Source organism: Molossus molossus, unplaced genomic scaffold (assembly GCF_014108415.1).
Source record: "Molossus molossus isolate mMolMol1 unplaced genomic scaffold, mMolMol1.p scaffold_m16_p_22, whole genome shotgun sequence".
NCBI lineage: Eukaryota > Metazoa > Chordata > Mammalia > Chiroptera > Molossidae > Molossus > Molossus molossus.
In genome coordinates this window covers 38,338,132-38,364,499 of record NW_023425358.1, presented here as the reverse complement: position 1 = coordinate 38,364,499, position 26,368 = coordinate 38,338,132, and the positions used below count along the sequence as shown (strand labels likewise).

General features: G+C 50.0%; 2 protein-coding genes across 7 annotated transcripts in view; both read left to right on the top strand.

Annotated features, from left to right (window-relative positions):
- CHFR (checkpoint with forkhead and ring finger domains) overlaps positions 1 to 2,854 on the top strand; it is a 28,176-nt gene extending 25,322 nt beyond the window's left edge. Inside the window, exon 19 of one of the 2 annotated variants that reach the window (XM_036276488.1) lies at positions 1,553 to 2,854. In XM_036276488.1, coding sequence (XP_036132381.1) covers positions 1,553 to 1,595 — 43 coding nt within the window. In that variant the 3' untranslated portion in view covers positions 1,596 to 2,854. The remainder of the gene's footprint in view (positions 1 to 1,552) is intronic. The other variant, XM_036276489.1, reaches the window with a different exon arrangement.
- A 1,166-nt stretch (positions 2,855 to 4,020) lies between these two features.
- GOLGA3 (golgin A3) overlaps positions 4,021 to 26,368 on the top strand; it is a 35,722-nt gene continuing 13,374 nt past the window's right edge. For 2 of the 5 annotated variants that reach the window (XM_036276685.1, XM_036276684.1), the window contains exons 1-11: positions 4,023 to 4,083; positions 9,702 to 10,014; positions 12,299 to 12,457; positions 16,752 to 16,864; positions 17,863 to 18,518; positions 18,929 to 19,040; positions 19,995 to 20,301; positions 21,406 to 21,608; positions 24,154 to 24,291; positions 24,870 to 25,031; positions 25,285 to 25,653. In XM_036276685.1, coding sequence (XP_036132578.1) covers positions 9,882 to 10,014; positions 12,299 to 12,457; positions 16,752 to 16,864; positions 17,863 to 18,518; positions 18,929 to 19,040; positions 19,995 to 20,301; positions 21,406 to 21,608; positions 24,154 to 24,291; positions 24,870 to 25,031; positions 25,285 to 25,653 — 2,352 coding nt within the window. In that variant the 5' untranslated portion in view covers positions 4,023 to 4,083; positions 9,702 to 9,881. Of the gene's footprint in view, positions 4,084 to 9,701; positions 10,015 to 12,298; positions 12,578 to 16,751; positions 16,865 to 17,862; positions 18,519 to 18,928; positions 19,041 to 19,994; positions 20,302 to 21,405; positions 21,609 to 24,153; positions 24,292 to 24,869; positions 25,032 to 25,284; positions 25,654 to 26,368 lie in introns of all 5 variants that reach the window. The other 3 variants (XM_036276683.1, XM_036276681.1, XM_036276682.1) reach the window with 2 other exon arrangements.

The following is a 26,368-nucleotide window of genomic DNA, read 5'->3' as shown; positions in this document are numbered from 1 at the left end:
GAGAGACAGAAACAATGTGAGAGAGACACATCGATTGGTTGCCTCCCACACAACCCCAACCAGGGCCGGACACCGAAGCGCAACCGATGTACGTGCTCCCTGACCAGAATTGAACCCAAGACTCTTTGGTCCGAGGGCCGATGATCTAACTACTGAGCCAAACCGGCCAGGGCAGATATCTCAGCTTTTAAGGAAGTTTATGAACTAGCCAACTAGTATCTACTTACAAATATACTACTTTAGTCATGTAGTATACAAAGTAGCAGTCATTTAGGAACTCTGCTCTCCTGTTACCTCATTTCGTGAAACACTTGCATGGAAATGTTTGCCTTCATCTATCACCTCCATAAACACAGCCATCATTCCCAACTGACTCATTCGAGGATTAGCACTTTCCAGTCAGTGGCCATGGTCCTTCCCGAGCCATGGGCTCATGTGTTTGCCACTGCCTACCTGGGGCTGTCGCTAATGCTGTTGTAAGGTATCTGTGATTGTTCTAAACTGGTCATTCACCAGGTGTTTCCCATAAGATCCTTAAAGGTGTACGCTCACCTGCACTTGTATGCTATAGGTGAGGTGGTCATGTGATCAGTCATATGGAATGATGCTCTGTGGGGCTATTTTGATCCCCAGTCATTCACGGTGCAAATTACAGTACAGTTGAACCTTGAACTGTGTGTTTAAACTGCGTTGGTCAGTTGAAAACCTAAATGTAAATAGATCACACAGTTCTCAATTCTGCGTTGCTCAAGGGTCACCTGTAATTGAGAGTCTCAGTGCAAAGACACGGTGAGAACTCTGGTAAGGGCAGCTCCCTCTGAGGAATGACTGGAATAAAACTCTTGCTTTGTGTTTGAGCAAAAATAGTGTGTGGGGCAGACATTTTATTACAAGAGAATGAATTTCACTAGTAACTGGCTAACCTTTCTTGATAAAAACCTGGGTAAGGATAGCAAAGGTATAACCATCTTCCTCCGGGGATGCCCTGCTCTTCCTGGAGAGGCAAGTGTCCATACTGTCACCAGCAGGCCTGCCCATCAGGGGCCATGGGGTCTGAGGATGCGCAATTTTGAGTCTCTTCTCCAAGAAAAGTAACCTAAAATGTTCAATTTCTATTTTAAAATTTAAAAAGGCGAAAAGAAGGTTGCCTTTGGTTTCTTTGATGGTGTTAAAAGTATGCTGCTGTGAGCCCTGGCCTGTTTGGCTCAGCGGTTAGAGTGTTGGCCTCTGGTCCAGGGAGACCCGGGTTCGGTTCCTGCTAAGGGTGCGTGCCTCGGTTGCAGTTTGTCCCCGGCCCTGGTCGTGCGGGTGGCGGCCACTCAATGTGTCCCTTTCACGTCGATGTTTCTCTCTCTCTTGCTCTTTCTCCCTCCCACTCTATCTGAACAAAAAATGAAGAAATGTCCTCAGATGAGGGGGAAAAAAAAACTTGCTGCTGTAAGTCCCCATACATAGTTTCTCTTGTGATCGTCCAGTGGGCAATTTCAGAATTGGCTTATTTGAATACTTCTCTGGTGTTCTTATGTATAATTTGACTGCTTTCTCCTTGCAGGAAATTCAATCATATCTGTGAACAGACTAGGTTCAAGAACTAAGCATCTGAGGAGGCACCAAGATGGCTTGAGAATATAGGAGTCAATGACGGCGTGTTTCAGGAAATACTAAATATGAACAGTTTAAGGGCATTTTACACTCCCCCTCAGGGCATGCATCTAGCTCTCTGGTGTGAATTTTTCTTCTGTGGAGGAGACAGTCTCAGTGAGGCCCAGCAGCGGCCTAGGTGGCCTGGGGTGCATGACTGACCTCTGAGCTTGGGGTGCCCGAAGCACTTCAGCCAGAACAGCCATCAGCTATCCCCTCCTCCTGAGCAGGTTTGCTCTCTGCACCTTTCACACAGCTATGGTTTTAAAACGCATGTCTCTCTTCAAGAAAAGTTTCATGGAAGAAAAAGGAAAGTTTGTCAGAAACATTCTGTTTAAGGAAAAGATTTACAGCCCACAGGCTGTGCAGTGCCCCCTGGGGAAAGCCACAGCTCTTACATGCTTTTTATTTTAATAGGGTTGGTGCTTATCTTCTAGTAAGATTTAAATACCACAAACTGTAGCACAAATAATATAAATTATAATTTACAAATTGACTAAAATTGAGGATAGTATGGTATTTGAAAGAATAAAGTATGTTTCTCTTTATTAATAAAAACATCAGGTGTCCAGAACTGCTAACCCTGGACACCGACATTGGGTGCAAGGCCCCCTCCCAGGTATGGGTAAGTTGGGTCTCCACCATGCTGAGCCTGCAAGGAAGCAAAACAATGGTCCCTGCTGCTCCTCTGTCAGCATAGCTGCAGCCCCCACCCACTGTCCCCATGTTCTGTATTCCTTCCTGTGGGCGGCCAAGGTGCCAGGTGCAGGTCAGCCCTGGTGGCACCACAACCTTACTGTACCAGCCCCTTCCCACCAGGGGCATAAGGGGCCTTTGCTTCCACTAGTCCTTGACCTTTCCTCCTGCATTGGGTTTGCTGTCATCTGGAATAATACTTGAAATTTTGTTCTTTGTAAAAGAAAAAAATGTTTTTTATCTTTTGTTAAAATCACCTGTTAAGTTTGTTTGCAAAACTGTAACTTTTTGCTTCTTCTCAGGAATACAATTTTCAACTGTTGTCTTGCTCTTGATACAGACTGAGAAGCAGCACCTGTGTGTGAGAGAAGGCCTCCTTCCTGCATCTAATAAACAAGCCGTGTCTGTTTCTCTCTCATGTTTGTTTGTGTGTGGGTTATGGTGTGCCCCTTTCCATCATGGGGACAGGCAGCCGTAGATGTCACTAGTTACTATTTACTACTAAGGAGATTCCACTGAGCTGGCTATTGGGCACAAGTGAGCACCCCAAAGTCACAGGGTTTCCACCAACCCAAAGGAGCCACAACCTATTGGTCCACATTGAAGTGGGTTGTTATGTCTCTGTTGCAAGTGTGTGCTCTTTGCTTGTTTCCCGCCTCTCTGTCCTGTCCCTTGGGAAGTCAGCAAAAGTGAGTGCAGCAGAGATAAGTCCTTTTGGTATCATGCCTAAGAAACCAAAGAAGAGCCAGTATGGAGAGGCGTACCATGTTCATGGATTGAAAGACAAACAGGAAAGTTGCCAATTTTCCCCAAATCAATCTATAGTTCTAATTCCAATGGAAAACCCAGGAAGGATTTTTACAGACAAGTTTATTCTAAAATGTAGATGGATGGGCATGAGTCCTAGAATACCTAGAAGAACAATGAGTAAAATCACCTGGGAGGAATGCCCTTCTGGATGTTAACAGCTTTCTGCAAAGCTCCCAGGATAGGTTGGGAGATCACAACAGAGCCAAGAACCGAGAAACAGACCCACACAAGCAGCCAACTGGTTTCTGACAAATGTGCCAAAGCGAGAATGGGGGAAGGACAGTCTTTAATGAAGTGTGCTTGAACAATTTGATGTCCATAGGCAAAAGAAAAAAACCTAAACCTCATGCTGTATGCCAACGAAGTGTTTTCGTGCTTTTTAGGAAAGGTAAGTCTTTGGTAGGCTCCAGAGCAGGGTTCACTTACGTATGGGCGCGCTGGGAGGCTTGGGGTTCCTAAGGGCTCGAGGATCCTGCCTCCGCGTTTTCTAGCCACTGTCCCCACCGCAGGGGTTGGCCACGCCCATAACCTGGCAGATTGGGCAGGGCCTGAGGCCTGGACACGCCACTTCCGCCGGAAGCTCAAGGGTCCCGCTTCCTGTAGGAGTTAATCCTGCAACTCAGGAAGACGCGTTTCTACACAGAGAAGAGCTGTAAATTCATTTTCTGAAATCTGCCTCTGGCCAGTTGTGAGTGGCCTCGATGCCGGCCCTGCAGCTGGAGAAGCCCCGGCCCGAGGGCGGCTGCTGACGAGAAGAGATCGCTCTCTATCCCGGAACGAAGGCAGCACCCACGGGCTGTTTCCGGAGGGACCGAAGCCGTTGCCGCGCCCCGCTCCGCCCCGCCCCTGGCGCGGCCACGTCTCCGTTGGAGTATCCGGGCCGGGCCGCCGCCGCGGTTCCTCCGCGCCGGGGTGAGGGTCGCGGGAAGCTTCCAGGTCGGGACTCGCCCGGGGTGGGGGCGCAGGGCCGCCGGAGGTCACGGGGAGGCGGGCGGGCGGGCGAGGGGCGGCGGGGCCTGGGCGGGCCCGGAGGGCCGGCCTTGTCTCCTCCTGGAGCGGCGACGCCCCGCTCCACACCGTTGCTCGCCCCGGGGCCCGGAAGCCGGCTTGTGCAGGTGTCAGCGGAACTGGCTTCGTGAACGTCCCTGCCTTCGAGCTCCGGAACGCTGTCTGCGCGTGACGGGGCGGGAGCCGGGCAACGGCGCCGCTGCGGCGGTGGGAGCTGCCCAGGGACCTCGGGCAGCGCATGAGCCCTTTTGCGGACGTGCTGTCAGGATGACAGGCGTGACATGGTGTCGCGCGGTTAGTGTGAGGCCGTGTTTAAAGCATTCGTGTGTCTGCCTCGCGCTCCACTGGGTTCCCTCTCGTTTCCCGGCGCCTAGAGCCGTTTCTCCGGGGCGGTGACACTTTCCAGAGCGAGTGGGCCAGGCGTTGTCACCAGTATGGAGCAGGTGAACAGCTCAGACTTCCTTCAACAGGTATTTGTTGAGAGTCGGCGTGGGCCGGGCGCTGTTCCTTGTAGGTCCTGGGACACGGGTCCCTGCCCTCACCAAGCTCACGTTGTGCTGGAGGGATAGGGACCGTCAGTGAGGGGGTTGCTGAGAGTATTGGCTGGTGCCTGGGTGGGTCTGGGAGGCCTGTGTGGGGAGGTGACTTTGGGGCCCACGTCTCTGTGACAGGAAGCTAGCTGTGCAGAGCGCTGGAATGAGTGTTTCAGGCAGAGTGAGCCTTAAGTGTGAGGACTATGAGAGGAGTCAGTTTGGTGTCCTTAGGTGAAGTGTGGCAAAGGTGTCATGAGAAAGCAAGGAAGTGACAGGGACAGGGATGCAATGGAGGGAGGAGCCAGATGGGGTGCCCTAGTTTATGGTGGGAGGCTTGGATTTTATCGTCAGGGTAACTGAAAGCCACTGGGACATTATTGTAAGCCATATATAGGTGACTCATGGATTTTTAAAAATCTCTTGAATTGTTGCCCTGGCCAGGTGGCTCAGTTGCTTGGAGCATCATCCCATACACCAGAAGTTTTCAGGTTCGATTCCAAGTCAGGGCACATACTTGGGTGTAGATTCAATCTCTGGTTGGGGTGGGTGTGGGAGGCGACCCATCAGTGTTTGTCTCTCTCTCCCTTCCTGTCTCTCAAAAGATGTTTCTGTTTGAATTGTCCCTTTAAACAGGAGTGAGAGCTCTGTCTACCTTGAATAGTGAGAAAAGGAAATAAAAACTATCCAACATAACTAAGATTCAAAGTGGCGCTCTTCCCCCCTTTTTCTCTTGGCTGGTTGCCTTAAGTGGCATTATACTTGAAGTGAGAATATATTCAATTGCCTTGTGCCTATCAATTTTGACAAGCAACAATTGAAAGAGAATAATATAATGATAATAGCAACCATTTTTTGAGGACATTGGAGAGACCCTGTGCCTTGTTGCACTTAATCCTGAAAAATATTTTGTATTATTTTCTTATGCTTTTACTGGTGAGAGTGGTTTAACAGTGTGCCCATGTTCGCAGCTTAGGTGGTAGGGTTGGGGTTTGAAGTCCAGATGTCTCTGCCAGAGCCTGTCCAGCAGGCTTCCTAGGGTTTCACTCTGTGTATTGGTCTCTGTATGTTTTTTGTTTGTTTGTTTGTTTTTTCCTCATCTGAGATTATTTTCCCATTTATCTTCAGATAGAATGGGAGGAAGGGAGGTGGGGAGAGAGAAAGAGAAACATTGATGTGATAGAGCACATTGACTTGTTGCCTCTCGCATGACCCGACCAGGGCCGGGGAAGAATCACAACCGAAGTACGTGCCCTTGACCTTCGGAATCGAACCTGCAACTCATTAGTCCGAGGGCCGACGCTCGAACTGCTGAGCAAAACCGGCCAGGGAGGTTCTGTGCTTTTGTTCATTAGTGTGGCCTCAGCTAGACATTATCTTCTAGGGAAATTCTGTTTTATCTTTGGCTGTGTTCTCTTGTTTCTAATTGCCAACAGGAAAAACTTAAATGAGATGGGATAGAGGGAGCTGTAGCGTGTATATACCAAATTCATGTAGTCTGCTGTGTGGGGGAAGCTGGGAGTCACACAGGTGCTTGAGACTGGTTTTCAGCATGAGGTCCCTTGATGTCAGGCAGGGTTGAACCTGGAGTTAAGAACACTTTTCAAAGTTCTAAGTGATAGCTTTGTCCTGTGTCTTCCCTCTAGGAAACACACAGAATGCAGGTTGCCAGAAATGGTACTGTGAAAAGACCGATCTCTTTATTTTCTTGAAATCACATAATGGAGTGCATGTTACTAATAACAGCTTCCCAGCTGTCTGACCCTACTCCTTCTCCTGGTTTTGTCAGTAGTCTGAGGTCATGAGGCCCTGAATGATTGAGTCACAATAAGTAAAATTCCCACAAGCCTGAGGGTAGACAGAGACTGCCAGTTCACCACCTGCAGGGACTGCTGTGGCAGTCAGCGAACTCTGTCTCTTGTCCGGCTTCAGGAGGAGCTGTGCGTGAACAGGAACCATCTTCATGAGTCACCACAACAAGTCACTGTCGCGGCGTCTCGCATTCTGGAGGGGGTAGAACTGCTTGGGAATCAAAAGGTTTCTTGTTTAGCAAGAAATCCAAATAAAGGGAACTAAAGGATTGGAGTATGTGATGGCATCGGGCTCAGACAGCTGACACATTTGTTTCCATGTTTTTCTAGTAGAAGTAGACTTTTCTTGTATTTGAAAAGGCAGTGATAATGCTCATGGATGCATACACTGTATAATTTTGTTTTGAACCACTGTTGGTCTCGAAGGGGTGGAACTTGGTGGAGCCAGAGATTTAAGTCAGTAGCCTGCCTTGGTCACCAACTCTAGGTAGGGATGTCAAGGCAGACTTGGAGTAGTGGTTTCTACTTCCAAGGATCTAACAGCATGACGGAGGTGACGGGCACACGCGCAGTTGTAGTGTATGTGCACACAGGGGTGTCGTGATGGCGAGGCAGTGGCCAGGCCAGGTGCTGTACCTGAGGCCCAGGAAAGACTTCAGAGCAGCACCTGATGGTACATGGGAGGAATTTGGGAGTTTGCCTGGTGGTCCAGGGGAGAGGGCATCCCAGCAGAGAGACCAGCTTCTGCCTCAAAAGCACTCAGCTGTCGCCATCACTCTTTCTTGTGTCATGGAGAGCACAGAGGTGATGGAATTGTCTTCACCCACATTTCAAAGCAAAGTACAAACGCTTCCTCTTGGTAGAAAACTTGTCGGGATGACCAGCACATAGAATATGCTGCATGCTGTTGAGTGTTGATTCCATATTGGTTCTTACACATCATCTGGAATCATCTGTCCCTGTGATGAAGGGGCCAGTCTGGCCGTCCTGTGCTTGTGTGCCTCACCTGGCTCTGGTTTCTTCTCGGCAGCGTCTCATCATGGCCTGGCCGGCGTACCAGCAGCCACCCCAGGGAGTCCCTGGGATTGAGTCTGTGGGGCAGGCTTGATGGGCATTGGTGAGGTTTTCTGTGGAGCCTGACCATGTGGATTGGTGATTTTCAGAGGGGCCCGTGGGACTTGCAAGTTCCCTGGTGCCTCCAAGGGCCTGTTTGTCTGTCCCACCCACCACTGGAAAGTCTGGGGATGAAAGAGGTTACTGGTTACTGTAGACACAAGAATGAGATGGACAACATACTGCACTCAGGGTCACGTTTTCTCCACCCTCTGCACCTCCCTTTCTCTGATTCAGATGCTGTTTCATTCTGGTACCAGTGCTTTTTGATGAGCTCCAGCGGATTGTAGTCGTGTTCACACATTTCTGTCAATTGTCCTTTCTAGTACAAACCCTTAGTGCAGTGGTTCTCAACCTTCCTAATGCTGCAACCCTTTAATACAGTTCCTCATGTTGTATGTGGGCGGAGAGAGATGGAGGAGCAGTGTCTCAGTTCCTCAGACTATCAGAAAATTTCCAATGGTCTTAGGCGACCCCTGTGAAAGGGTCCTTTGACCCCCAAAGGGGTCGTGACCCACAGGTTGAGAACTGCTGCCTTAGTGCTAGTGTTACGCTTAGTAGTACATAGAACCTTTCATATTGGGTGGGGCAAAAGTAGCTTTGCAGTTGTTCGTATGGAAAATAATACAAGTAATAGATAGTAATACAAAAATAAACTGTGTTTCCAGTACTCACCAGTATAGACCTACTCTGGCCCCACCCTGTGTTGTGAACACCACTTTTGTTTTCTTTTTGGTGGTGTGGTGGTGGTGACCATCACTGCTCTTAACCCACAATGTCTTTGGCCTGTACGGTGCCAGATAGCAGGAAGGAACGTGTAGGTTATTAGAGCTTCGAGCCAACTGCAGAGAGACACTCCCATCACTAGTCATTGGTTGCATGGGTGCCATTCACGGGACAGATAAGAAGATGTTCAGAGTAGATGTCCCTGGAAGAGTGGGCACAGCTCTGTCAGCCCTCCTGGTGAGGACCACTGCCCAGCTCCTGCCCAAATGTCTGGGATTTGTGAGCTGGAGAGGAAGGTCTTGTAAAGTTTTGTCCCGAAACATGAAACACAGAATAGTACACACAATAACGTGAAACATATTTTAAAGGAAGTAAGTGCCAATGTTGCCACAGAGTGAGTAACAGCTAACACAGCGGTTCTCAACCTGTGGGTCGCGACCCCTTTGGGGGTTGAACGACCCTTTCACAGGGGTCGCCTAAGACCATTGGAAAACACATATTTCCGATGGCAATTCATAACATTAGCAAAATTACAGTTATGAAGTAGTAACGAAAATAATTTTATGATTGAGGGTCACCACAACATGAAGAACTGTATTAAAGGGTCGCAGCATTAGGAAGGTTGAGAACCACTGAGCTAACACCTTGTCTGTTGTCAAGGAAATGAGGTGATAATATTCTCAGCCACTTTACAAGCCATAACCAGTTGCCAAACTGGGCAAAGTTTTGTTTCCTTAAACTTAGCCTCGTAGAATGGGCTAAACGACACTGGTCACCTCCTGTGAGATGCTCTCTCTGCTCCCTTTCCATAGGGGTTGCTTTTCTGTGTCCTCGATTCCTGTGCTTTCCCATCACAGTGGACAGTGACCATGTTCCCACAGCTGGTTCTGAGCAGTGGCCTCGGCACCTTCACTTCTGGAAGGGAGCCCTGTGAGGCCTCTGAGTGCTTAGGCCTGTGTGTCCTACATGGAAGTCCCTGGCCACAGGTGGCTATTTACCCCCAAGTTTAGTTAATAAGTAAAAACTCAGTTCCTCAGTTGCCCAAACCCCCACCCTGAGCTCAGTGGCCACCTGTGACAGTTACAGTGCCGGTTGCAGGGCTGCTTTGTCCTGGCAGGATGGTCTTTGGCCAGCAGCGATAACAGCAGTAAGCACCTTCAGGAACAGGCCTCGGTGTGGCTGGTTCAGCACTTTATCCTCAAAACCAAGGATATTGTAGGTGCTCAAGGATTTTTGTTGAATGAAAAGGCTGTATTTGTTTCTTAGACCCATGCAAATTGGGAAGCAAATGCTAATCATGGAGCTGTTACTTAAAATCTGACAATGAAGTTTCAGAATATTTTCTTCTTATTTTCCATTTTATCAGGTATCATGATATTACTTGGTTTGAGTTCAAGCCATTTATGAGACCTTAAATCTCTCGAAAATGGAAAACCTAGTGCCGCCCTTCCTGGAGGATCCTGCCTGCTGGTGATGGCAGAACTGAGCCTGCCAGCAGCCGAGCAGCCCCCGGGTGTCAGTCGGCCCAGTCCAAGTCGTCCTGGCCATGGACGGAGCGCCAGCCATGCAGGGCAGCCTCTTGGAGGATGGGTCCTGCAGTGACACTTCAGCCTGTCTTGACACTCTCCCAAAGCCCCCGGGCCCACGGACACCACCTGACCAGTGGGAGGAAGCCCAGCGTAAGTCACCAGGTGCTCTGTGTGCTGCTGACACTTTGCCTTCAAACAGGAGGACATGAATCAGCTGCATTTTGGGGGAAGACTGTGGTATTTAAGATGATAATGAACTTTCATTCAAAGTGTGTTCCTAATAATCAGATGTGTGTCTTTTCTTAGTTGATGCCAACTTCAAATCAAGTGCCATGTGTGTGAAACATTAGGAACTGCCCCACTTTCTGCCTCCTAAGGTGTCTATGGACTGTTCTTACACACTGTTGTTCCTGGGCTAATATTCTACCTTTCTGGTGGGTTGGCTGCCAGAATTTTACCACCTGGTATCCAGAATGGCCCAGTAGTGATCTAAGGATTATCGGATCACAATTGCATGTTAGCTTATGGGTCATGTGTTCATGAGAAGTACAGAGTGAACTACTCACAGACTCTTTATGCCCCACTCCGCGCTCAGTGCCGTGAGTGCTTGGAAATCGCAGTGCGAACATACCGACTCACCAGGGGATCACGTTCTGGTTCTTAGAAACGATGTTCAGGCACCTAAAATGGCTCTGCTGTTCACTGCTCCCACATCAGGTGAAGCTGGCGACAGCATGGGTGGGCCTGAGACCACAGATCCACAGGGGCGGATGGGAGCCAGCCCATAGATCCTCCCCACAGTGCTGGGAGTCCTTCAGAGGGTTCGTAATTCATCTCGGCCTCACCGTCCTATTGTGTGAAATGAAAGATTAATGGAACCTGCCTCTCAGGGTCATCGTGGAGGCTGGAGGAAATAGCCCACATAAAACATAGCCCGGCCAGTATGGCTCAGGGCTTGAGCGTCAACCCTTGCATCAGGAGGTTGCCGGTTCGATTCCCAGTCAGGGCACATGCCAGGTTGTGGGCCCAATTCCCAGTGGGGGACATGCAAGAAGTGGCCAGTCAATGTTCTCTCATTGATGTTTCTCTCTCTCTTCCTCTCTCTGTCTAAAATCAATAAAGAAAAAAAAATTTTTTTTTTTAAACCCACAAATACAAGCATGTGGGAAGCATTGTCATCATTGTTATTTGTTTATCCATTATTAGGCCTGTGTTTGGAAACAAAGTCTTGTTTATTGGGCTTTCTCATTTTTAGATACTTTTAAAGTATAATATGATGCTCCGTGATTACTTTGTTATATAAACAGTAAGGTTTTTGAGACTCTCCCAGATCTATAAACTCATCAGAAAGTGGTATTCATCTGATTGACTTGTATCTGAAATGCAGAACTGTCCCCTCCCACAGACAGAGACACACACACACACACACACACACACACACACACAGAGTGGAGCTGATGGGGTCTTTTGTGTGGGAGCAGACATTGGTCTTTTGTTGTCAGGGCCATGGGTGGGTCCCCTTGCTCTGGTTTGTGTCTGTGACGCTCGTTTGTATTCTGGTTTTTCTTTTAGGGAGGCTAGAGTGGAAGTAGCTGTATTAGTTGGGACTCACATTTAAAGTCCCACTTTAAATTTACTTGAGCAGAAGGGTACGTCACGGGCCCCTCCCTTCCACACACTATGTTGATTCTTCAACCTTTGACGGGCTGGCCCACCAACATGAAGGGCAGGGAAAAGACTAACAGTCATTTAATTGTAGGAAGTCTCTTCCCTTTTCCCTTTGGACAAGGAAATAGGTTTAAGTTAATATGTAAGGAAGTGTACATGTGACACTATTTGTGGGTGAAACTGAGCTTGATACATTGGTGTATTGTCATCTTTATATAAACTTGGGCTTCTACCTGACAGGTGTTCCTCGAAAAGCACAGACTTGGGGCTCAACTGTGCCGAAATCATTCTGATCAGCTAATCCACCTCTTTGCCTTTGATTTCTCACTTTGGAGGATGACTCTATACTTTGAAATGACTGAGGCCATGGCTCTGATTAGCACTGTGGTTCCCGGCGCCCATTGGAAACATGGTCACCTCTGTTTTAAGCATTTGTTTTCTTTTGCTGTCTTGTTAACGCAGACTTTCACAGGATTTCTCATGGGTCCTGTTTAAATAAAAAGGACGCGATACTTAAATTCTTTAACCAGAGGGTGAGGGCATTCTGCAGATGAGGATGGGGGGCTCGGGGTGGCGCAGCATCCTGTCCCACATCCCGCCCACGGCAGGGCAGCCAGGGCCTGCTCTCCTTCTAGAATGAGCAGATACAGAGATTGCTCATGCTTACATTACTAGCTTCTCTTTCCCCCTGTTTTAGCTGCATATCTGCAAAATGACATGATTGGGTTATTGTCATTGTGATGGCCCAGCATGCCCTCTCTTCCAGGTGCCAGCGTTGGGGTGAACAGAGCTATGGATGAAGGAGAAAGCCCAGATGTGCCCAACGAGGGAGACACCTATCAGAACGGACCAGTGCCACAGCTCCCAGGCCCGCTGTCAGCTCTTGGTCCCACCAAGAGCCCTGTGGGTCCTGATGCCCCTCCAGGTGTGGCTGGTTTCCATGACAACCTAAGGAAGTCTCAGGGGACTAGTGCTGAGGGCAGTGTTAGAAAAGAAGCTTTGCAGTCTCTCAGACTCAGTCTTCCTATGCAAGAAACGCAACTGTGTAAGCATCTGCCCCCACCCTGACTTCCCTGACCCCCCCCCCCCTTTCCTGTGTCCCATCCGTCACCACCTTCAGAGGCATTCTTTTTGGTCAGCATGGTGGACTGTGCATTTATCAGACAGCTCCATTTTAGAGAGAGAGCCAATGGTTCAATATTAATGGCGGTGCACCAGGTCCAGGTGTGTGTATGTTGTCATCCTGGACTGTGAACAGGCAGCCCATGGGAGATTAGTCTCAACAGTTACACTTTGAAAGCTTTCTTTTATGATTTATTTATTTATTTATCCGAACCCGAGGACACTTTTCCATTTTTTTATTCAGATAGAGCAGGAGGAAGAGAGAGAAACATCGTGTGGCCACCACCCGCACGACCCAACCAGGGCCAGGGACAAACTGCAGCCAAGGTACATGCCCTTAGCGGGAACCGAACCCGGGTCTCTGTGGACCGCAGGCCGACGCTCTAACTGCTGAGCCAAACTGGCCAGGGCTCTTTTATGAATTCTTTTAATCAGCGTTGATTTGTGCTGATCCCTGGGATTCAGGGATGAACAAGTCACAAACTGGCAGCCGCTGAGCCCAAGAAGCCTCCAGGCCATTGCCAAGCACTTCTTTCTCATACCCACACATATACTTTTACTCAGTGGGGTCATATCGTCCCTCCTGGTCCGCCACATTCTCACATGACCTTACATAGGCCTCTGTAAACAGAAAGGGTTGGGGTCATTGTTTCTTTGTTTTTGTTAATCCTCACCCAAGGTTATTTTTTCATTGATTTTAGATAGAGTGGAAGGGAAGAAGGGAGAGAGAGACATGATGTGAGAAAGACGCATTGATTGGTTGCCTCCTGCACCACCCCAAGGCCAGGATCAAACCCTTCGGTCCACGTGCTGACCCTCTAACCACTGAGAAAACTGTCTAGGGCATCATTGCTTGTTTGTTTATTTGTTTATTTATTTTTAAATATGTTTTTATTGATTGTTTAGAGAGGGGAAGGGAGATAGAGATAGAAACATCAATGTGAGAGAGAAACATCCATCGGCTGCCTCCTGCAGGCCCCCAACTGGGGATTGAGCCCACAACCCAGGCACATGCCCTGACCAGAAATCAAACTGGGACCTCTCAGTCCATGGGACAATGCTCCATCCACTGAGCCACACTGCCAGGTGCATCATTGCTGTTTTAATTAATATCTGCTATGACGAAGTAACCGCTTGAGCTAAAGCCAACCCCATCATTGCTGTTTTAAATGTGACTGTGGCCCTGGCCGGTTTGGCTCAGCGGTTGGAGCATCGGCCTACGGACCAGAGAGTCCCTGGTTTGGTTCCTGCTAGGGGCACATACCAAAAAAAAAAAATTTTTTTTAAATAAATAAATAAATGTGACTCTGCTGTTCCCATTATCACATTTGCTCCCTCAGCAGTCACGTGGACTGCCCCAGGTCGTCTGCTGCAGTGCACAGCTCGTGCTCACGCCGAAACATCTCCACTTCAGCTCCTAGGGATGCATCCCAGGAGCAGGCTTCTTGGTCCAAAGCAACCAGCAGTTTTGTTTATTTCCATCTCACGTGGTCATGTGGCTGCACCACTGATGACCCGTGCAGACATGCTGCCGCCTACCCCTGCTGTGCCCAGACACTTCCTCTCCAGCTCCCACAAGCCTGCTGGGTTCGCCCCGACATCGCGCTTCAGAGGCTTCAGTGTGCAGCTTGCACTTCCCTGATCCCTGGGGTGTCTGTCAGCCCTCTGGTTGTGTGTCTCTGAGAACAGTCTTTTGTTTAGCCCATCTTTCTTTCTTTTTTCTTTCTTTATTGATGTTAGAGAGAGAGAGGAAGGGAGAGGGAGAGAGATAGAAACATTGATGAGAGAACATCGACTGGCCACCTCCTGCACGCCCCTCACTGGGGATTTGGCCCACAACCTGGGCATGTGCCCTGACCGGGAATCAAACCGGTCCACGTGCCAACCCAACACCAGAGACACAGCTTGAGAGCCAGGGCCATGAGAAAACACTGCCCAGAGAGCAGAAGGCAGCACAGTGCATAGGTTGACACTCAACCACTGAGTCACACCAGCCAGTTAGCCTGGTATTTCTTTTGGATTGTTTGCCTTTTTCTTCACAGGCATTATTTTGTTAAGGTGGTGGTATGTTTCAAAGATTTCCGGAAACTGCCCTGGCCGGTTTGGCTCAGCGGTTAAGAGCCTCGGCCTGTGGTCCAGAGAGACCAAGGTTCAGTTTCCGCTAAGGGCATGTGCTTCGGTTGCAGTTTGTCCCCGGCCCTGGTTGGGTCGTGCGGGTGGCAGCCACTTGGTGTGTCCCTTTCACACTGATGTTTCTCTCTTCCTCTCTCTCCCTTCCGCTCTGTCTGAATAAAAATATGGAAAAATGTCCTCAGGTGAGGATAAAAAAAAAAGAATTAAAAAAAAAAGATTTCTGGAAACGCAGTGTCAATGTTGAAGCCAAGAGGCACCGTGTACAAGCCTGCGTCCCTGCTCTGAGAGCCATGTGAGCTGCGGCCTCAGATGCCGGGTGCCGTGGCCTGTGCTGCCTTCTGCTCTCCGGGCAGTGTTTTCTCATGGCCCTGGCTCTCAAGCTGTGTCTCTGGTGTTGGGTTGGCAGATTTAGGTTCCCTACCTGCAGCCACAGGCCTCTGGGTTTCTGCCATCTGGACCACTTAGCCTTGAGAAAAGTACTAGAGGTCTGATAGCACAAATCAGTAATGATGTTGGTGAATTTCTAGTGAAATTAATGGAATTCCAGTGCTCAGGTCTTAGGGTTATTTAAAACAACAGCTGCTTGCCCTGGCCAGTTTGGCTCCACGATTAGAGTGTCGACCCTCGGACCAATGAGTCACGGGTTCAGTTCACATCAAGGGCACGGCATGTACCTCGGTTGCAGTTTGTCCTGGGCCCTAGTCAGGGTTGTACGGGAGGCAACCAATGTGTCTCTCTCACATCAATGTTTCTCTCCCTCCCTCCCAACTCTATCTGAAGATAAATAGAAAAATGTCCTCGGGTGAGGATTAAAAATAATAATAAAATAAAACAACAGCTGCTTGCCCAGGCTGCTTTGACTCAGTGGTTAGAGTGTTGGCCACAGGGTCTCAGGTTCAGTCCCTGGTCAAGGGCGCGTGCCTAGGTTTCAGGTTTGGTCTCAGCCCTAGTCAAAGATGTGCAGGAGGCAACCAGTCGATGTGTCTCTCTCACATTGATATTTCTCTTTCCCTCCCTCTGTCTCTATCTAAAATAATCAATGGAAAAATATTCTCAGGTGAGGATTAACTAACTAAATAAACAAAACAGCTGCTTATCTTCTCAGAAGCCACATCTGAATGTGGTTTTGTCTGTGAAGTGGTTAAATTAGGACATTGATCTGTTCTTGTCAGCGTATTTTCCTCAGCGGCATCCAACACGCACGTTTGCTGTATAAGGCAGAACTCACAACTTGTACCATTGCGGGCACTGTTCCCCTTCAGTTACCCAAAGTAAAGCACGTTGGGTGTGACATGCTTACGTGACTGGGCGTCATTCCATTAAGGCTGCTTTTCACTGGTCCCTCCGACCTCAGAGGTTGGACACGGTGAGGGCTCACCACAGGCACCACTTGAATTCAGTTCTTTTGTTACCAAGGGGCAAGTTGCCCTTGTCCTGTTATACCCACTGAATGCTGTAGAGAGCCCGAGCCCTGGGCATGACCAGGGTTTCTTTGACCAGATTGGTCCTGTCAGTGGCTAGTGTCGTGGGCCCACAGTCTTTCTCCACCTGGAAGTAGGCCTTGCAAACTAGCCACACCTATTGTTTATTTTTTATTATTTTTTTTTTATCCTTACCCGAGGATATTTTTCCATTTTTGTACAGATAGAGTGGGAGGGAGAGAGAGGAAGGGAGAAAGAGAGAGAAACATCGACGTGAAGGGACACATCGAGTGGCTGCCACCCGCACGACCAACCAGGTCCGGGGACAAACTGCAACCGAAGTACGTGCCCTTAGCGGGAACCGAACCCGGGTCTCTCCAGACCGCAGGCCGACGCTCTAACCGCTGAGCCAAACTGGCCAGGGCATGTTTAGAAGCTAAGTCATTTTGGTAATTAGATGCAGAACAGCCGAGCTGCAGTTCTGGTTTGTCTTTTGTGTCCTGATGCTTTCTGAGCTTCTAAGTGGCCACTTCCCCACTGCAGGCTCAACGGAGGCTTCCCTGCCCCTGGAGAAGGAGGAACAGATCCGACTTCAGGCTCGGAGGCGGCTGGAGGAGCAGCTCAAACAGTACAGGGTGAAGCGCCAGCAGGAACGAGTGAGTTGCTCTCAACAAACTGATGGCGAGCTTGCCTGTAACAAGCCGTGGTTAGTCAGACGTCATCCTAGGACCTGCTGTTCACTTCTCTGTGCTTCTCTGGAAAGGTCGCTTCTCTCATTTGGTTCCCACCATTTGTGGAATTTCCAGCAGAGCTCTGGTCCTGCCCTCTCCAGTTCTTCCCTTGAAACAAACACATTTCGGCCTTAAATCTGCCATTTGGAAAGCAGAGACAGACAGTGCTTGGGTATCGTTGCTGTCTGTGCTTGAGCAGCTAGCAGTCCTAGTCTTCAGAGGAGAAATGGTATTATTTACACGTGTTGGTGATGCCTCGGAAAACTCTAGAGACTCAACTAAAAGTGATTATACATTTATAAAAATATAAAATTAGTAAAATAATTAGAACTCAGAAATTTGGTTTAAAAATATAAATATTATAAGTCAAGTTATCTTAATAAGACAAATTACAATATTAGTGGGAAAAGATAGTACTTATAATTAAAAAGAAAAACTGTCTACGCATTAGATTAAAATGGCAGTAAAATCATTAGATTAGAATCTAGATGAACACTGTGACTTCCTTTGCAAGCACTTATGAATAAGTGAAGGGAAAACTTGTTCATTATCCTCTAATTATAGACTTAAAATATTACTCATTCAACAGGACCTTTTTTTATAATTTGAAAATTTCAAAGTGCATCTAAAAGTACAAACATGGGAATGCAGCAGGAAAATGTAAAGGAGGTGTGAGGAGGCAGGACTTGCTGACAGCTGTTTTTCATTATAATCTAGTCACGTCGTTGACGTGTGCTTGGATGGTCCCTGGGTGGGACTCGGGGCAGTGAGACCACAGAGCCCAGTGGGCCAGGTGGCGGGGCCCACGCAGGGGGTGCTTGCTTGTCCAGGGAGGGAAATGTCACCTGTGCAGCCTTGCTGGGCGGCACATCTTGAATGCTGCTGTCACGTCCAACATAATCGTGCTTCTCTTTCCTGCTCAGTCCAGCCAACCTGCAGCTAAAACGAGACCTTTCAGCACACTTGATCCTGAACTCATGTTGAACCCAGAAGCCTTACCAAGGGCCAGCACCGTGGCTATGACAAAGGAATATTCCTTCCTGCGTACCAGTGTGCCTCGGGGGCCAAAGGTGGGCAGCTTAGGGCTCCTGGCACATTCTAAGGAGAAAAAAAGTTCCAAATCAAGCAAAATTCGGTCCCTGGCTGATTATAGAACTGAAGACTCAGACACTGGGAATTTGGGTGGAAATGTTCTGGCCACAGACTCCACCAGGGGCTCCTTGAAACAGAACCAAAGCAGTGTGACGTCAGTGGTGTCTGAGGTCAGCCTGTGCCCTGAGGCCGATGACCTGGAGAACTCATCCCTGACTGGAGACAATGTATCTGAGGCCGATGGGAATGAGAGCGACAGCTCTTCCTACAGCAGCAGCTCCCTCCGGGGGATGCGCAGCCTCGTGGTGAACAGTGCAGGCACGCGTGAAGCCTCCTACGTGGTCAACGGCCAGGAGATTGCTGCCAGTTCCCTGGGCCAGTTCCCATCCATCAAGGATGTCCTCCAGGCCGCTGCAGCTGAGCACCGAGACCGGGGCCCAGAGGTCAATGGGGAGACGCGGAGCCGGACAGACAGCATCTGCAGCAGGTGGGCACTGCATGCGGGACCCGCTCACCAGTGCGGTGGCCAAAACACCTTAGTCCTTAACGTTTCATCTGCACACGAATCTGTTGCTTTGTAAAAATGGAATTCGAGTCGCTCAGCTCGTCTACAATAACAGAACGCCTGCCTTTCAGCATTTATGCAGACCTGTCTCTGAAAGGGCACAGTGCTCTCCTTGGCTCCCATCTCCATTCGGCATCTAACCACATGCGCTGACATGCCGACCGTGGGTGGCAGTGTTTCCTGGCAGTTCTGTCCTGGCATCTTCTTACTTATTTATTTTAAACCCTTAGGGGAGAGGAGCAGGGGTGTGTGAGGTTTGGAGAGTATGGGCAAATGTAAAGGGAACGATCACACGTGTTCCTATTGACTGACCATTGTGCCTTTTCCTCCAGCGTGTCCATGGAAGGTTCTGTGGCTGAAACTCACGATGAGATGTTGCAGGTTCTTAAAGAAAAAATGAGACTTGAAGGACAGCTGGAAGCCTTATCCCAGGAGGCTGGTCAGGTGAGGGCTGTGGAGGGCAGCTCCTGTGCTGCGAGCTTCCTGGTCACTGGGTGGAGTTTCTTGTTGTCGTGAAGAAGCTGCAGCGGCAGTGCTGGCAGCAGCCGCCTCTGCCTGCGTCCTGTCGGCCTGGTTTGTCTGCTCAGACGAGGCCTGTGAGCTCCCCCTGCCGTTCCCCTCGGCCTCTGCTTGCTCTGTGCGGGTCCGCCTACAGAACTGGCTCGCTCTGATGTCAGATACTCAGTCATGCTTCAGAATCAGATTGTTTTGGTGGATCTCATCTTTTCCTGCAGTAGTAAAATTGTCAACTTTGCCCTTTAATGCTTTTTGCTGTGGGTTCTGGTTTTTCTGATATGAACTTTGCTTCATGTGCTTAGCATATTCCTGAAAAATTATTTTCCATTTCTTAATTTCCAGCTTTCCTATCAGCAGCTAGAGTAAATCAGTTCAGTTGAATTTGACTCCATATACTTGGCGTGGGGAGCGGGAGACACGGGCACTGGGTACCATCACAACACAAGGTTGTCTCGGATGGCTCTCTGGTGGGTCCTTGTGTTCCAGGAATGGGTGCCCAGCCAGTGCCCTGCTCAGGACAGACCCACCACTTTGGGTACATAAACTGCCCACTGAAGAGGTGGCTGCCAGAATCTCGGTTAATTTTGTGCTACACAGTTTCCGCTTTCTGTCCTACTTAGAGTGTAGCTCCTCGAGTATGTTTCCACTTCTGCGCAGCCAACATGTCTGCCCCTGCCCCCTGGGTCTGTCTGGAGAATCTGCCTTCTTGGGGGGTAATTGTCATGTTAGGCAACCGGATAGTTTGGAAAACCTAGTGCATCCTGGAAAACTCACCTGTCAACACCTTTCTTTGTCTCGCGGGTTGGTGTGGAAGACTTCGTAGTGCACAGGGTGGAAGTGACTTAATTTCTTGACAGTGTGGCTGTTTGCCGATCTTTCCAGGCACTTAAGGAAAAGGCGGAGCTGCAGGCACAGCTGGCCGCCCTGAACACACGGCTGCAAGCACAGGAGGAACACAGCCACAGCAGCCAGCGGAAGCAGGACGCGCTCACTTCGGAGGTGGACACCTTGAAGCAGTCCTGTTGGGACCTGGAGCGGGCAATGAGCGACCTGCAGAACACGCTGGAGGCCAAGAATGCCAGCCTGGCGTCCTCCCACCATGACCTGCAGGTGGCAGAGGAGCAGTACCAGCGACTCCTGGCCAAAGTGGGGGAGATGCAGAGCAGCATGCTCAGCAAGGACAGCACAGGTACATGCACCACTGGTCTGTGGTCTGGCCCAGTTGTGTTCCCTTCTGGTGTGTGCACTAGGTGGCCTGAGTCCTAGAAGTGGCTCTGACCCAGTCAGTCGTCATTTCCACTCTCTCCACCCGCAGAGTCCATCAGTGGTGGGGCTAGAGCTGCTGCTTGTTCCACAGAGTTGCAGGTCCATTTGAAAATATGTAAACACTCACTTTAAGATCAGCTGTGGTCTAGGTGGATGCCTGTGGGATCACCTGTGGAATGACATGGGAATAGTGGAGTCCAGGGAACTGGGCAGCAGGCCATGCACAGAGCACCTGGGGGTGTGCCACATCCAGCCAGGTGCTGAGAAGACTGGCTGCCAGTCTGGGGCATCTCGGCTGTTGGCCCAGTGTCAGACCCTCCAGTGGATGAGCGTCTGCTAGCCGAGCGGCCATCTCAGAGCTGGGTTAGCTAGTGGTCCTGCTATGAAGGACCACGTCTCAGCATGGAGTCTTGGCCATAAGACTTGTGACACTAGGTATTAGGTCTGGTAACATGGAAGGAAAAGTGACAGACTGCCATCACAAAGGCTTTATCCTGATGCTTGAAAAAAGAGCAGGCCAATTGAGAAACAACACCGTAGACTGGTTTAGTGTGTGAGCTCTGTGACACTTAGTCCCTTCCAGAAAGTTCTGCACACAGAAGTAATTTTATAATTCTGAGTTGCAAGGCCTGACCTGCTGGAGCTCATTGGGCAGCAAACAGACCTGTACTCACATGAGCCTCTGTGACATGTTTCTTGCATTTTTGTATTTTTTTGGGTGGTTTGCTATTTAAAAAGAACCTGGAACACTGTGGTGTTCCTTAGTGCGAAGAGACTGTGATGTGTTTTGTGGAGAAAATACATGTTGTGATTCATTCCATATGAGTCGTGGTGCTAATGGACCATGTAGGTGACGGAATGTTGTGACCAGAACCTGACCCTGTGCCCCCAGGAGCCGTGGCTCCGCACCAAGTCTTGGACAGGCTGGGTCCCTGCTGTGCAGAGAGATGGCCTGACCTGGATGTCTGAGCGGAACTGCGGGCTCTTGCTGTGGGCTGGTCTGAGCACTGTGCTTTCTTGCTTCCAGTGCACGACCTGCGACAGCAGATGGCAGCCTTGCAGAGCCAGCTGCGGCAGGTGCAGCTGGAGCGCACAACGCTCACCAGCAGGCTGAAGGCGTCCCAGGCGGAAATCGCGTCTTTGCAGAGCGTCAGGCAGTGGTACCAACAGCAGCTTGCCCTGGCCCAGGAGGCCCGGGTCAGGCTGCAGGGTGAGATGGCCCACATCCAGGTATGGCCCCAACAGTGCTGGGCAGCTTATGCTTCATGTCCCATGTGGAGTAACTGAAAAGACTTCTGCTTTTTGAGTTCACAGATGCACTTTTTAAAAATCTGCTAACCACTCACGTATCCCACATCCACCCTATGACTGGGGGTCTCACAACCCCTAAAAATGCCCTTCTCTGGAACATCCTGTGTTCCTAGTCTGACTGCTAAGACTCATTGCCCTATGAGTACCCCTTCCCTCCTGTGACTCCAGCTCTCAGCTCCACGTAAGCCTGGTCTCTGCCCTCCTGTGATGTTGTTTCTGAGGCACAGAGCATGGCACTCGGTCTCCCTTCCCAGGTGTAGCTCTTCCCTTCTTTAGCTGCTTGATCACCAGATCCCCCTCCCTTCCGTTTGGTAGGGAGCTGGCACAGGTGCACAGACATGCTGTGGCTGCTCCCTCTGGGCTGCGCTTTCTCTGGAGGACTCTCAAGTGGCTAAAATGTGCTTTGCTGAGAACCTCAGTGCTTTGGACTGATTGGGTTGATTATAAGTTGCCAAGTTGCGCCTCCATCAGCCTCGGGTTTCTTTTTTAATTTAGCTGTGGGTTTTGTCCCTCTTTTTTTGTCCAGATAAAATACCGTACATTAATTAAAACTTTACATCTGATCTTCTTAATAGAGGATATTTGGCCCACAACCTGGGCATGTGTCCTGACCGGGAATTGAACCGGTGACCTCTTGGTGCATGGGTCGACACTCAACCACTGAGCAACACTGGCCGGGTACTCCTTTTTTAAAAACACTAACATCTACACATGTACAAATAGAAATTTTCTTAAGTTTATAGCACATCTTTTTTTTATTTTTTTTGGTGGAACATGCCCCTAGCAGGAACTGAACCCGGGACTCTCTGGTCCACAGGTCGACACTCAACTGCTGAGCCAAAATGGCCAGAGCTATAGCATACCTTTAAGCTAAAGGATCACACAGACAAGCCTTGGTTCTGTTTACAGCATACTTAGATAATTTTATAAGTTAATGTAATTTTGAAGCTATGGTGTATTTATGTGAAGCATAAAGTATTTAAAGAAGCCAGACTTATGTAAATGACAAAAGTCAACAGGAAGAGTCCAGGGAGTGGCAGTTTGAGAAATGTAACTGGCCCTGGCTGGTTTGGCTCAGCGGTTAGAGCGTCGGCCTGCGGTCCGGAGAAATGTAACTGCTTTTTTCCAAACACACCCCATTCCCCAGGACCCAGGTTCAGCATTCCTTAATTAGGGTGTTCACTGCATTTCCCCCTTGTCCCAGTAGCAGACGTGTTTTCAGGGCCGCCCAGCAGGGAGGAGACTGTCAGGGTGGTCTTTATTCTGCCGTTGCCTCAAGACACAGTCCCAGCAAGTGGTGTCTCCCTGCTCCAACGCTTCCATTGAGACCCTGGAATTCGTGTCCTTTTAGGGGTGTTCCCATCGGATCTTGAAGGGATGTGCTCGAAGGTCCAGTTGCAGACCCATGTGTCCTCTAGACTTCCTTTTTTTTTTAAATCCTAGCCCAAGGACATTTTGTGCATTTATCTTCAGATAGAGCGGGAGGGAGAGAGAGAGAAACATCAAAGTGAGAGAGACACATCAAGTGGTTGCCACCCACAGGACCCCAACTGGGGCCGGGGATAACTGCAACCGAGGTACGTGCCCTTACCAGGAACCGAACCCGGGACTCTCCGATCCCTGGGCTGACACTCTAACCGCTGAGCCAAACCGGTCAGGGCTAGACTTCTCTTTACTGACCCCTCTGGGCACAAGTGTGTTTAAAGCTGGGCTCCTTTTTCTCTAGGAGACAGTGGTCAGAGGCCTGACTGATGGCCTGTGTCAGACCCTGGGCAGGACTGCCAGTGTTATTCCCTGGGAATGGCTGGGATCAGCCTGGTGTGTCCAGGACAGCCAGGCATGAAATGTGTCTGGTCATAGCTGGTCAGTTCACCTGAGGGGCAGAGCTCCAGCTCCAGCTGCACCTGCCATCCATATGAGGCCGCTCACCTTGGGGGCTCACATATACACCTTCATGGGAATTTCTGTGTTGGTCTCACCACAAACTATGCATTGTCAGGGGGATGATCACTGGCTTCTGGGCTTCCAGCCTGCTCCTCTTAGGTACACAGAACCCACTGGCCCTAGTGTCAAGGAAGCTGGCAGGAGGGTGGGCAGTGAGGCCCTATGTGGTGGTCTCCTAGGGAGTAGCCCCTTGGGGGCCATTGCTGGGCAGACACCCTCACCTTGGCGGCCTCAGGGACAGGTTGATCTGCACTTGCACTTGAAATCGAGCAACTTGTCCAGCCCGTGTGGCTCACTGAGCGTTGATCCTGCACCAAGAGGTCGCCAGTTTAGTTCCCGATCAGGACACATACCCAGGTTGTGGGCCCGATCACAGTGGGGAGCATGCAGGAGGCGACCAATCGATGTTCTCTCTCATTGATGTTTCTGTCGCTCTCTCCCTGTCACTTCCTCTCTCTCTAAAATGTCAATAAAGAAAAAAAAATCGAGCAACTTTCCACCCCTTTTTTTCTTTTTGCAGGTGGGACAGATGACCCAGACGGGCCTCCTGGAGCACCTGAAACTTGAGAACGTGTCCCTATCACAGCAGCTGACGGAAACGCAGCATAGATCCATCAAGGAGAAGGAACGCATCGCCCTGCAGCTCCAGGGCATCGAGGTGAGGGCCGCATCATTGCGCTGGCGGGTGTTTGTTTTCGGTGTTTTTTTTTATTGGGCTTTTTTTTTTGGCTACTGGTCAAGGATAGGAAAAAGACACGAATACATGTATGTACGTAAACGTTAACACTGTACGCGTACATTTGTGCAGTGGCAAGGTGTGGGGATTCAGTTCCTTGTGCTTTCTCTCACTGAGTGGTCATCAATAACTCGTCTCCTCTGACCCTCAGTGGGCCTGTGTCCCAGCACTCAGCTTAGTGGTGGGTGGTGCTGGGCAGAGAATGGGCAGGGAGGAAGGAATTTAGTGCTGTGCATGTCTGACAGCATTTTAGAGTCTAGCAGTGATAAGCGTTTTCTTGTCTCCGAACACTCAGCTTACGCTGCTTTGTAGTCCTCCAGCATGTGCAGAGGTTCGGGTTAGGGCCGCCTTCCACCCCAGTGGCCTTGGCTCCTCTGTTTGCAGGTCACGGAGACGGCAATGTAGTTGAGGGTTCCTTACACCTGGCGGGTTTTCTTGCTCAGTCTGCTGCAGTCATCAGGTTATCTTGCTTTTTAAAATATACTCTCTTCCGGGCCTAGGCTGACATGCTGGACCAAGAAGCTGCCTTTGTGCAGATTCAAGAGGCAAAGACGATGGTGGAGGAGGACCTGCAGAGGAGGCTGGAAGAGTTCGAGGAAGAGAAGGAGCAGCTGCAGAAAATGGCAGCCTCAGCAGCAGCCCTCGAGCAGCAGCTAGAGCAGGCAAGCACCCGCATGGCCGTCCTCATCGTGTGCACTGTGCTGGCTGTGTGTCAAGTCCACTTCAGTGTCACGTCATCAGGCCTGGCGGCCTTCACAGACCAGCTGCACACCTGCTTCCACAAGTGTTCTTGTACACCAGGCCTTCACACACAGGAGGCTGCCGCAGTGTCTGCGCACGTATTCCAAAACCTGAACAGGGAAGCAGTGTACTTTCTGGGACGGGAGGCCATACTGAGTCTAGTCCCTTTTCCAGGTGAAGTTAACGCTACACCAGCGAGACCAGCAGCTTGAGGCCTTGCAGCAGGAGCACCTAGACGTGCTAAAGCAGTTCACCACGACACAGGAGACGTTGCAGAGCCGGGAGCAGGCGCTCGGCGACCTGCAGGTGCGCTACGATGAGCTGCAGGCCCGGCTGGAGGAGCTGCAGGGCGAGGCCACCTCCAGGGACGACACCATCCGCTTCCTGCAGAACGAGAAGATTGTCTTGGAGGTGGCTCTGCAGGCAGCCCGGAGCTGTGAGGAGGAACTTGACAGAGGAGCCAGACGCTTGGAAGAAGGTGCAGAGGAAACATCAGAAATGTTGGAGCAGTTGAGACAGGAACTAGCCGTCAAGTCCAGCCAGGTAATGCCGTTTGCTCTCATTTTGTACAAGTCGCAGTCACCCATGTGAGTATCGATGCTGATGGTTTGGTTCTTTCTTTGAACCCCTTGTTTAGTAAACATGAAAGTATGTCTAGGACTGGGCACAGGGCTCAGCTGTGGAAGGACTCACTCTTGCTGGTATGTGGGCTTCCAGCCCACTTTATTAATTTATTTTTTGGTAAGTGCCCCTAGCGGGAACCGAACCCAGGACTCTCTGGTCCATAGGCTGACGCTTCAACCGCTGAGCCAAACCGGCAAGGGCCTTCCAGCCCGCTTTAGCCACGGGTCACGTCTACAGGCAGAGAGCCGGGAAACAGTTCTGTTTGGACTTTGAAACTAATCTGCCAAGAAACACAGTTTCTGTCCACAGATGACGTGGAGCTCAGATGGGGAAAGCTGTGTGAAACTTTTGTCTTTTCCTTGTTGTGTGCTTGAGTGGTGGGACCCACGGGACACAGCAGCAGGACAGACTGGTGTCAGCAGGCAAGGCGGGCAGACAGCCTGAGTGTATGGGTTTGTGGGTGTGACCACACCCACACCTGGGAGCCGTTATGCTGACAGCTGATGTGACTCGACTCAGGGGCACGTCAAAGACAGAACAGGGAAGCTGCAGGGTGTGCAGGAGGTAGAATTGGTGTCAGGGAATCATCTTGTCTCTGGATCCCACCCATAAGCAACAGGATGAGAGAAAAATC